We start from the raw sequence: 12,473 nt of genomic DNA, 5'->3' as shown, positions 1-12,473 counted from the left end.
GGAAAGGACGTTTCCTATGGTGGAAGAGTCTAAGACAAGAGGGCACAGCATCAGGATAGAGGTGCATCCATTTAAAACAGAGATGTGGAGAAATTTCTTTAGCCAGAGGGTGGAGGATTTGTGGAATTTGCTACCACAGGCAGCTTTGGAGGCCAGGTCGTTGGGTGTATTTAAGGCAGAGATTGATAGGTTCTTGATTGTACACGGCATCAAAAGTTACGGGGAGAAGGCCGGGGAGTGAGGCTGAGGAGGGGAAAAGAGGATTCAGCCATGATTCAATGGTGGAACAGACTCAATAGGCCAAATGGCCTAACTCTGCTCCTGCGTCATACAGTACGTAAGTAATGATAAACCTGACTCTGATAAGGGCCTCTTGTTGGCTGAGAGTGGGAGGAGCCGGGAGAGGACAATCATGGTTGGGAAAGGGAAAAGGACTGGGAAGCACCAGAGAGACATTCTGTAATGTTCAATAAACCAATTGTTTGGAATCAAATGACCTTGCCTGGTGTCTCAGGGCTGGGTATGTCTGCCTCCGTGCAAACCACCCCACACCCACCCTAAGCACACTTCCTCTGTCACCTGTCCCACACCCCTCCCATGGTACTCCACCTTGCCATTCCAAACATCCTTTGCTGCTGCCAGATTTACAAACTTGCTCTCCACTGCACGTTGACAAACACAATACACAATATATATATATAAAAACTGAATAATACTTCTGGAAGAGTCAAATTCAACTATCTTCTTGGACTATCGAAGAACAGAACCCATTGTATTTTGAGAGCTGAAACTATTTTCAAGGATACACTTGTGCAGGAGAAAAAGAAGCAGTAGTTTGTAATCTTTAAGGCTTTCCTTCCAAGAGGACCACCACCTTGTTGTGGTTTGGAGGCTTGTGTACCTCAATGACCCGGAGAGCTATGTTGTTCAAGATAAAGGCTTTATGCTTTGGCTCTTGGTAGGGTCACCCATGCTAAACAGGTCAAGGAGTAGAGGACAGACTAAGAGTGGTCCACTGGATCTCCAGGTTTGAGGTTTCAGTTCAGGGCTAACAACCCTGACTGGTGAAACAAAGCTGTCGTGGAAACAGCAATAAGGAATCCTACATCTGATTGTGATGGCTTTCCAGAGTCTCCACCCAAGACTTGCATGACTGACAGTAGTGAAGACTGACAGGAAGGTACTGACAACATGAAGGAAGCCCTGAACAGTGCCAGGGATGGAAAACCTTCACTGCAGCCCGAAACTGCAGAGGCATAACAAGTGTAAGTAAGTTTAAGGCCTTATGAGAACCTCATAGCTTCATGTTACTAGCAGATATCAACCTTTATGTATGCAGATTGAACCTTATCAATAATTCAGTTCATTCTAAATAGAAAACATGGAAGTTAAAATACATAATTTAGGAGCAGCTTAAGTTTCAAATGCACTATTATTTTCAAGCTCACTGCATTAAAATTAATGACTAACACTGTGACATGTTCTTCAGGAACAGCATCTCTCACAGGCAGATTTACAGCAGTCAAGAAATTAGGGACTCTCTGTCTGAATTCTTCAAACACTCAGAGGCCACTTATTTCCTAATGAGTCCCAGATAACATAATCACCTTTGAACCTTTATCTTAGAACCTTTTCCCTCAAGGATGGAATTCTCCTTCATTCTACAAGACAGTCCCTCAGCAATCTAAATTCATTGATACTTCAAGTTTATTCAAACATTCCGACTCATTTTATTGGACATTCTTAATGGGGGTTGCGAAGATGTCATTTTTTTTATAGGCAACCTACTCCCTGAGTAACACTTCATGGCAACAACATTCCTGATTTATGCTGATCTCTCTTGCACTTTCCAACCCTCTGCAATATATCTTGGGATCCCTCCACCAGGAATTCTCAAATTGAAGTGACGGAGGTGTGTGCAGTCCCACAGAATGTGAAGAGAAAGTTCATTACTTACTTCATCATCAGAGGGTGGTGGTGGAGGCTCGGCAATGATCTAGAGATAGAGGGGAGAAAGAGAGGAAAGTTACATATCCAGCCGAGATCTAATTTCAATCACATGTTAAAGTACATGTACTGCAAAACAAGTCTGGTAAGAAGGTAACTTCAACCCAAGCTGTGGCCACTACTTACGAGTTAATCAAAATGTTTCACATATTTATTCAAAGGTTCCAACTGATTTTATTGGATATTTTTGATGTGAATTGCTAAAACGTCATATTTTACTGGTAATCTGTTCTCTGGGGAATATATTGTAATTTGAAAAGCATGCCAGCACCTGGTTGGCAGTGACATCTTACATATGTGCTGTTTACTACCGTCTAGCTTCTGCAATCATTGTTGCAAAGGAAGGCTTTCTGCAAAATCTTATGCCAGCTAATTCAGAGTCCGCGAGCGAAGATTGAGCCAAGGTTTGGCTGGTTGAAGTGCCGGGCCAGGTTGAAAAGGTTAGGGTTTCGGAGCCGGAGGAGAGGGACGTCTTGGTGTTCAGTTCGCTGCTCAGTGAGGTTTACTCGTCTCTGCACTGATCCGAGGCTCTGACCTGCAACTAATGGTCTCCTGAAATGGCTGTAACTAGCTTCATACCTGTGAGCTCACGTTTGTGATCTTATGCTATGTGCTTACTTTTTTATAACCATATAACCATATAACAATTACAGCACGGAAACAGGCCATCTTGGCCCTTCTAGTCCGTGCCAAATGATTACTCTCATCTAGTCCAACTGGCCTGCACTCAGCCCATAACCCTCCATTCCTCTCCTGTCCATATACCTATCCAATTTTACTTTAAATGTCAATACCGAACCTGCCTCTACCACTTCTACTGGAAGCTCGTTCCACACAGCTACCACTCTCTGAGTAAAGAAAATCCCCCTCATGTTACCCTTAAACTTTTGCCCCCTAACTCTCAACTCAAGTCCTCTTGTTTGAATCTCCCCTACTCTCAATGGAAAAAGCCTACTCTATCTATCCCCCTCATAATTTTAAATACCTCTATCAAGTCCCCCCTCAACCTTCTATGCTCCAAAGAATAAAGACCTAACTTGTTCAACCTTTCCCTGTAATTTCCCTTTGTTTGCATGTATTTTTCCTTTTCTTTTGCACATTGCATGTTTGGCATGCTTCTTTTTAATGGATTCTATTAGGTTTCTTTGTTATGTGGCTGCCTGTAAGAAGATAAATCTCAAGGTTGTATATAGTATACGCACTTTGATAATAAATGTACTTTGAACGAATCACCTCCGTATTATAGTGTTAGGTATGTGCATCGTCTCTAGTCTCCAAGTGTATGAGAAGTAACACAATACATCAGACTTAATTCTGGAACCAAATTCCTTCTAGTTATGGGTCAAGTGGGGGTGGGGCCATTTAGTCTCTATCCCCTTGCTGTGTATCAGATTTCTGTAATAACATTATGCAAAATCTTCTGACTTTTATAGGTCTTCTGAGGCCAATACATCCACACAATGCAACCTCCTAACTTCACCCACCGCAGTGCCTTAGCATTCTCCCAAAGAAATCCATCAACCGAATCACTTCAAATGGATGCCCACTCCTAACAGAACAATCAGTTTCTAATCTGATTCAGCTTTCCTCTATATTACTTTTGTTCGGAACTAGGGAATAGTAATACACTTGTCCCATTCTGGCTTGTTGATGGTTCGACCACCTTGCTCTTTCTCCAGGGTCTTGATTTTGTTTTGTTGCATTTCTTTTTTTAATTCATACAACATTGTCCATTGGGAACATAATGTTACTATATGTCTATGGAGGGAGTCCACCATCTTGAATTTTCATCTACGGAAATCACTTGTTGATTCTTTTGCTGAAATTGCTAAGCAGAGATTTTTTTTAATCAGGAATGGTTTTCAAGCAAGAATTTAATTTTGTGGTGAGACTGGAATAGATCTTGAATAGAGAGGGCTATGAGATTTGATAGACCTGTTCAAAAATCAAACTCTGTGTACATTACAAGTTCAAAGTAAATTTAATATCAAAGTACATATGTGTTACAATATACAACCCTGAGATTCACTTTCCCGTGGGCATACTCAACAAATCTATAGAAAAATAACTATAACAGAATAAGCGAAAGACCACCCAACTAGGGCATTGAATCAGAGTGCAGAAGACAACAAACTGTGCAAATACGAATAGAGCAACCAATAATTAGTTAACTTCAGCTGGTCCAGACAGTAGGCTAGAAATTTATTTTCAGATGCATGTAGCCTGTGCCTATAACTGATACCCAACTATGGTGCGTGATTGAATGATGCCCCCAAATACAAAATCTGTTCCAAACAGAAGAAGGACGGCTAAATAGGAGGCAAAAGAATTAAAAGAGATATTTGAACAGTTTTAAACTGCAGGTTGTGATTTGAAATGCTCTGCCTGAAAGCAAGGGGATTCAATTGTATTTTTCAGAAGAGAAGTAGAGAGAAACTTGGCCTGCACAACAGAGCAAAGGAGTAGGGTAGTCAAGGAGACACAATGGGCCAAATGGCCTCATTCCATGCTTAGTCACTTTATGGCATTCTTCTTTAGTGTTCCATCTTTATCCTATTAAAAATGACAGGGGGGTCATGGAGATGCTTCCCATCGACTCTCCATTTGACCCATCAACTACCAGCCGATGTTTCCAGAATTTGGAATTCTTCAGCTGCTATTGGCATTCTTATGGAGGAAATGTACTTTAAGCATTTAGTTTGCTTCCTATGTATAGGGAAACCTCCGAAGACTGTGTTCACATACTCTTTGATCACTGGAGCTCTTGGCCAAAAGATCCTTTGCATGCAGTCAAGTCCAGACAGTTTCTGTCCTGTCTATCAGTAGGATGTTCCCAGCTGAGAGTACCCCAGAGAGTGCCTCAAGTCATAAGATTTCAAAAATGAATTCATTGTTTTGATATGATGCCTAGAAGTGATTTGATTGAAAGCTGGGATAGTCAGAAAGTTTGCTACTTTTCCCATTTTCCTACAACAAATTAATAAACCTCATGACCATTCTGCGTACTTTTGTTCCTGGATGACACACTTTGTTTTGCCCGTTCTGAGAATTGTTCCTTCTCACTTATAGTTGGTAAAGTTTGCACAATTGTTTCATGAGCATTTGAATTAATACCGGGACTTACCACAGTACAGCACAAGGGCCAGAACCACCAGAAAAGAACCAATGCCAGCAGGAGGAAGAGGATTAGAAGTGCAATAGCCAAAATTGTTCCATCTGACTGCAATGAAAAAAAGAAAGGGACAGTTTGATTAGTAATTCCTGAAAACACACAGGAAGTGTTCCTGTTAGTCAGCTTGGTTGCTAAGTAAATCAAACAGTGAACCATGTCTCAGGCATGCTTTGTCTTTCTTTGCTTCAAGAGTTTCTTTTTCATTTGCGTGATCTGTTTGAGCCAAATGACATTTCGCCTTCCTTTCTGTGAGAGGAGAGGATGTTTCCACTAAGAGAGTGTAGGATCCAAGGGCACAGCCTCAGAATAAAGTGACATCCCTTTAAAACTGATTTGAGGAATTTACTTCAGCTAGAGGGAATAGCGAATCTGTGAAATCCATTGGCACAGAAGGGTGGTGGAGATCAGGTCATTGGATGTATTTAAGGCAAAGTTCTTGATAGGTTAAGGGAGTTGGGTGTAAGGTTTATGGAGAGAAGGCAAGAGAATGGGTTGGAAACAAATTCAGTCATGATGGAATGGTGGAGCCAACTCGATGGGCTAAATATCCTAATTGTGTTCCTATATCTTATGGTCTAATGATGTAACAAAATACAAGTTTAAATCATTGTGATATTTGCAGTTCAACTCTTATTTACAGCATTTTTCTTTGGATAACCAAAGGCTTGCTAAGGCTGTGAACTAATAGTTGTGCTTCCATTTATTGAAGATTAACTAAAAAAAAGTTTGCTCTCTCTGTGGCTCAGTGAGCAGAAATTTCCTCTCTGATTCGATTTTTTTTGTGCATTCATGTCTATTCCAGAGATATGACAAGGTTGAGACAGGTACAATTGTATCATTTAAGAAACACTTGGATAGGTAAATAGAGGGGATGGGCTTGGAGGGATGTAGGCTGAATGCAAAATATTGAGACCATTTGGGTGGACACCATGGTCAGCATGGACGGATTGGGCTGAGGACTCTGCATTCATTCTGCATTGCTGTATGACTCTTTGACAATATAACTATTGTGAAGCTCTAAGAAAATCGTTCAGATGGGGAAATGAACATAAAGGCCAAAGTAAACGATCCTACTAGTCAACCAATCAACCAAACTATCCTGTGGCAATATTCAAGTTCCCCATTTGCTAATTCCACAATACATGCCACAAAACTAATGGTGAAAATGAATTGGTGCATTCTTACTCTCCTTGCTTCATCTCTAGGGGCTGTGTCTATTTGCAGACCATCCTAAATTGGCAGGATCACTTTGCAGCACCTTTTCCTCCAGCAACTTGCAACCACGGGCCTGTTTATTTATTTATTGGGATGCAACACGGAGTAGGCCCTTCCAGCCCTTTGAGCCGTGCCACCCATCAATCCCTGATTTAACCGTAGCCTAATCATGGGACAACTTACAATGACCAATTAATCTACCGATCAGTAGGTCTTTCGACTGTGGGAGAAAACCAGAGCACCCGGAGGAAACCCACACGGTCATGGGGAGGACGTACAAACTCCTCACAGAGAGTGGTGGGAGTTGAATCTGTGTTGCTGGTACTGTAAAGCTTTGTGCTAACCAGCATGCTACCATGACACCCTATTGCAGGGTAAGCAATACCAACCTTATGAAAATGAAAACTTTTCATTATTGTAGTTCATAGCTTATATATTTACTGTAGAAATGATGCATATACAGTAACAACAGGATACGGAGGCAAGCAGTTAATTCCACTCTCCTGCTCTAATTTGGACAAGTTGCTGTGGTTTCTGTTTTCTTCATGTTTTCTGACTAAATTGACTTTGTTCCTGCACTTGAGACTGTTTGTTGTGAGTTTGTTGTGACTCAGCTCCTCTGACTCAGTGTTGTCAACAAATATTCTGTAAATGTAAGCCTTTTCTTGAAAGAGCTTACTGTACTGAGCCACTGTCTAGAATGTTGGAGAGTTTCAGTTGAAATCACATTGAATTGAAGAGTCATCATCCAGGACCCCTCTCCTTTCGCATTACTACTATCATTACTACTATCATTACTACGTTCATGGAGGAGGCACAGAAACCTTAAAGAACCACATCAAACAATTCAGGAACAGCTTTTTGCCTTCCGCTGTGAAGTTTTCTGAGTGGTTCATGAACTCAAGATCTCGACTTCATTATTCCTTTTATTTTGCGCTGTTTATCTGTATATGTCATTTATCACCAATTTATGCCTTTGCATCTGATTCTGATTCCAGGGCTTTTGCGTGGTAGTCATCCTCCATGCTGGTTTTTACTTTGCAACAGTTCCATTGAAACTTTGAGTTTATAAATGTCTAAAGTGCTAGTGAGGGTGAACCAACAAAATGGAAAGGTAGCCATGTGAGCTTTCAGTATGAAATCAAGACACCTAGCTTCTTCTCACTGATTAAGTAAATGAGCCTGCTGAAGAAAAGGAACAACACAGTCACTACTTAAAGCATTGGTCAATGTTTAGTATTGCTTGATGATAACAGATCAGATTGGACAAAGAGATAGTTGAGAATCTTCTGTGGAGCTCATCAGATCTTATCCAGAGAAGTTGAGACTTCAATTTAAATCCCTCATAATTTGAACTATCTGGATACAATGAAGTTCATTGATCTATTGTTCAGAGAGTAAACAATAGACATAGTAATGATAAATACAACTATAAAACTGCAAAATGATGCAAAGGTTGTTGTGCAAACTGAATTCGTGCAGAAAGAAAAGGAAGAGTGGTGTACACATTAGTGATTATCACTTGTGCTATATGCAATAAAACAGTGGCTGCATATTGTAGTCTGTTTCTAAGATTCCTATCCAATCACTTTGTTGAAACAAAATTTTGGAAGTGTACTACACTGCATAGGTGCTCCTTAATACAAGGAACCAAGAGTGACTTTTCCACTCCTGAATGTATCTATCATACACACTAGTTCAAGACTGAATTTTCTAAAAGATTTTGAGGGATTAACTTTATTTTCATGTACATCAAAGCATATAGAGAGCAGTGTCTTCTGCGTCAACCATCAACACAGTTTGAGGATGTCCAGAGGGTAGCCCACAAGTTTTGCCATGGTTCTGGCACCGACATAGCATGCCCACAACTAATGAACCCTAACCCTAACCTGGATATCTTTTGGATGTGTAAGGAAATCAGAGCGGCAGGAGGGAATCCCAAATCATAAAGAGAATGCACAAGCTCCTTACAGACAGCAGTGGGAATTGAACCCCGATCGATGATCACTTACAATTTAAAGCCTTGCGCTAACCACTAAGTCACTGTGGGACCTGGCACGTATGGGTTGGTCCACAAGCCGAACAAAATCTGATTTCTTCTGGGAACATAGATCCAAATAGAGTTGAATGTGTATTTCTTTTCAAATCTTTTTATTATTATTATCCAAAATAACAAGAGTTCCCGGAGCCATGCGTCATACAAAAAGCTTCTAAAGATAAACATCAAACCACCAGCAAGAAAAAAAATTATACCAAAATTTACAATTAGATCGTGGAGGAAATCGATCAATTAACTCAAATGATAGTAACGAGCAAATGAACCCCATCTTTTCTCAAAATCAAACATAGGTTAGAAGGATCTACTTCTAATTTTCTCCAAACTAAGACATAGCATCACTTGAGAGAACCATTGTGACAGAGTGGGAGCCGACGTATCCTTCCACTTCAGCAGAATGGCCCTCCTCGCTATCAATGTAACAAACGCAATTACATGTTGGTCAGACGAAGAAATACCATGAATATTTTGAGGAATTATTCCAAAAAGCACAGTTAATTTGTTAGGTTGTAAATTAATTTTAAGTGCTTTAGAAATTGTAGAAAAAACTGACTTCCAGAACTGTTCCAGTATAGAACAAGACCAAAACATGCGTGTCAGTGTAGCTGTCTCAGTTTTACATCTATCACAATAACTATCAATATTAGGAAACATTTTAGACAATCTCTCCTTCATCAAATAGTAACGATGTACAATTTTAAATTGAATTAGTGAATCGAAGAAGAGTTAAACAACTTCAGAATCCGCGTCCAGTCCTCCATCATAAAAGTCAAATTAAGTTCCTTTTCCCAATCTTGTTTAATCTTAAATAAAGGACTCTTATCCCATTGTAATAGTAAATTATAAATTCTTCCAATGGAACCCTTCATCAAAGGGTTCATACTCATAATAGTATCTAACAGGTCGGCATCCAATATGTAAGGAAAATTACTTAAATATTTTTGTAAGGTATTGTAAAAAGTGTGAGTATGAAAGAGAGTATTTATCAACTAATTGTTCAAAAGACATCAGTCTATCTTCTTTAAATAGATCCAAAAAATAATTAATACCTTTATTTTTCCAAAGTAAAAAATGGATCACTCAAAGAAGGCTTAAAAAATAATTTTGATAAATTAAACTACAAAGTTTAAATTTTTTAAGATTAAAAAAATTACGGAACTGGAGCCAAATTTGTAAAGAATACTTAATCACAGGGTATAATTTTAAATTAGCAACTTTAGATAATTGTATAGGTAAAGCAGCTCCCAATAACAAGGTTAAATAAAACTGTTTCACAGCTTTCAATTCCAAATCTACCCAAATTGGCCGCTTGTTCTTATCAACCCAGTGTAACCTAAAGGACCTATATCGCATATTAACAGCCCAGTAATACATTCCTAAATTGGGCAAAGCAAGGCCTCCATCCTTTTTCAATTTTTGTATATTTACTAATTCCTGGTCTTTTATCATTCCAAATAAAAGATGAAATGATAGAATTAATCCTATCAAAAAACCTCAGTCAAAAAAACAGGGATATTCTGAAATAAATATAAAAATTTTGGTAACATCATCATTTTGACAATATGGATGTGACCAGCAAGTGAAAATGTAAATGGGTTCCATCTACTAAATAAGTACTTCATAGAATCTACCAAGGGAACAAAATTAGCTTTTAAAGTTCCTTATATTTTTTAGTGAATATAACACCTAAATATCTAAAGGAATCCATAACTTTGAAAGGAGTATTATCATATATAGAAACAGGTTCATTTAAATGAAACAGTTCACTTTTATTAAAATTTATTTTATATCCTGAAAAATCTCCAAATTCATTAAAAAATTTTAGCAAGGCAGGGATAGATTCCTCGGGATTAGATATATAAACCAGTAAATTGTCAGCATAAAGAGAAATATTATGAATGGTCTCATTCACAAGAATCCCATGAATATCTTTAGCTTCATGAAGAGCGATAGCAAGGGGTTCTAATATTAAGTAAAATAACAAAGGACTTAATGGACAACCTTGTCTTGTCCTCCGTGAAAGCTGAAAAAAAGGGGATCTACAGTTATTAGTAATAACAGTAGAAATAGGAGCTTTATATATCATTCTAATCCAATTATTAAAATTTACACCAAAACCAAATTTCTCTAAAACATTAAATAAATATTTCCATTCGACTTGATTGAATGCTTTTTCAACATCCAAAGAGATGACTCATTGTAGAGTTTTAAAAGAAGATGAGTATATAATGTTAAATAATCTCTGAACACTTGAAAAGGAATAATGACCCTTTATAAAGCCTGTTTGATCTTTAAAAATAATTTTACCCAAAATATTTTCTAACCGATTGGCCATTATCTTTGACAGGATCTCAGCATCAACATTCAATAATAGGTCTATATGAGGCACTATCAGTAGGATCTTTATTCTTTTTAAGAATTAAAGAAATAGAAGCCTCATACAAAGTAGAGAGTAAATCACCTTTCACAAAAGAGTCCTTAAACATTTCCAACATATATGGAGAGAGCAATTTTCCAAATTTTTTATAAAATTCTACAGGGTAGCCATCAAGTCCAGGGGCCTTACCAGATTGCATTGAGAAAATAGCTTTATGAATTTCGGCTTTAGTAATTTGGGCATCAAGAGTTTTTTGATCCTCAACAGAGATTTGAGGAAAAGCAATCTTTCGTAAAAAAAAAAGCATTCATTTCAGAAGAATCTACTGGAAATTGAGATTTATAAAGTTCAGTAAAAAAAATCTTGAAAAATCTTATTAATTTCTTCATATTCCCAAGCCAGGGTACCATCTTTTGTACGGATTTTCAAAATTTGCCTTTTGGCTCTGGCCATTTTTAATTGAGATGCAAGCAGTTTGTTATTTTTATCACCAAACATATAAAATTGACTTTTTAGCTTAAGTAAGTAGCCTTCAATAGGATGAGTTAATAATAAATTATATCGTGATTGAAATTCCACCCTTTGTTTAAATAAGTCAATATTGGGGGAGATCGCATAAATAGTATCTAAGTCTTTAATTTGTTTTGAAATCTTATCTAATTCTACGTTAGTCTGTTTTTTAAGCTTAGCTGAATAAGAAATGATCTGACCATGTAAAAATGCTTTAAATGTATCCCATATAATTAATTTAGATGTACCCCCTATATCTTAAAAAGAAAAAAAAATCTTTTATCTGGGTTTCAGTGAAGCTAACAAAGTCAGAGTTCTGAAATAATGTCTGAGACAGGCACCAAGGTGGGTGGGCAAGAATGACATCATTGAATTCGAAAGACAATCTCAAAGGCGCACGATCAGATACAGCAATAGCGTCACATTCACAATTCTTAACACTAGGCAAGAAGTGAGGGTCAACTATAATATAATTGATCCTTGAATATTTTCTATAAACATGTGAAAAAAAGAATATTCTTTATCATCAGGGTGTAAGTATCTCCATAGTTCAATCAATCCAAAATCAGTCAAAAAGGAATTAATAAGTGACACAGAACAATTTGAAAGTCGCTGGTTGGTTGAGCTCTTGTCAATCAAAGGATTTAAACCACAGTTAAAATCCCCACCCATTATCAATACATATTCATTTAAATCTGGCAGTAAAATAAATACATTTTTAAAAAAAGAAGGATCATCTAAGTTAGGACCATACAAATTAACCAAAACAACTTTTTGGTTACAAATTACTCCTTTAACAATTAAAAATCTACCATTAAAATCTGACTTAATATCCTCTTGAATGAATGAAATATTGGATTTAATAAAAATAAACACTCCTTTGGTTTTACTTTCAGAAGTGGACTGAAATTGCAAACCCTTCCACCATCGAAAAAATCTATTTTGATCTCTGGCCTTGATATGCACCTGTTGGGCAAAAATTATATCAGGTTGGAATCAGTTAATGATTTTAAGAGTCTCTTTTCATTTGATAGGATGATTCCAACCACGTACATTCCAACTTATTCCATTAATCCGTTTAAATACCACACTATAATTTTATTCTACTTTACACATGCACAGAGCACATACCAATA

The 12,473-nt window shown here is 37.7% G+C and overlaps 1 protein-coding gene across 2 annotated transcripts in view; it reads right to left on the bottom strand.

Moving 5' to 3' along the window:
- LOC140734677 (anthrax toxin receptor 1-like) overlaps window positions 1-12,473 on the bottom strand; it is a 258,361-nt gene that overhangs the window by 78,672 nt on the left and 167,216 nt on the right. For both annotated transcript variants that reach the window (XM_073058962.1, XM_073058970.1), the window contains exons 13-14: window positions 5,132-5,227; window positions 1,958-1,996 (exon numbers count right to left, since the gene is read on the bottom strand). In XM_073058962.1, coding sequence (XP_072915063.1) covers window positions 1,958-1,996; window positions 5,132-5,227 — 135 coding nt within the window. The remainder of the gene's footprint in view (window positions 1-1,957; window positions 1,997-5,131; window positions 5,228-12,473) is intronic.

The sequence above is a fragment of the Hemitrygon akajei genome, chromosome 1, assembly GCF_048418815.1.
Source record: "Hemitrygon akajei chromosome 1, sHemAka1.3, whole genome shotgun sequence".
Lineage (NCBI taxonomy): Eukaryota > Metazoa > Chordata > Chondrichthyes > Myliobatiformes > Dasyatidae > Hemitrygon > Hemitrygon akajei.
This window is presented reverse-complemented; position numbering and strand designations above follow the sequence as displayed.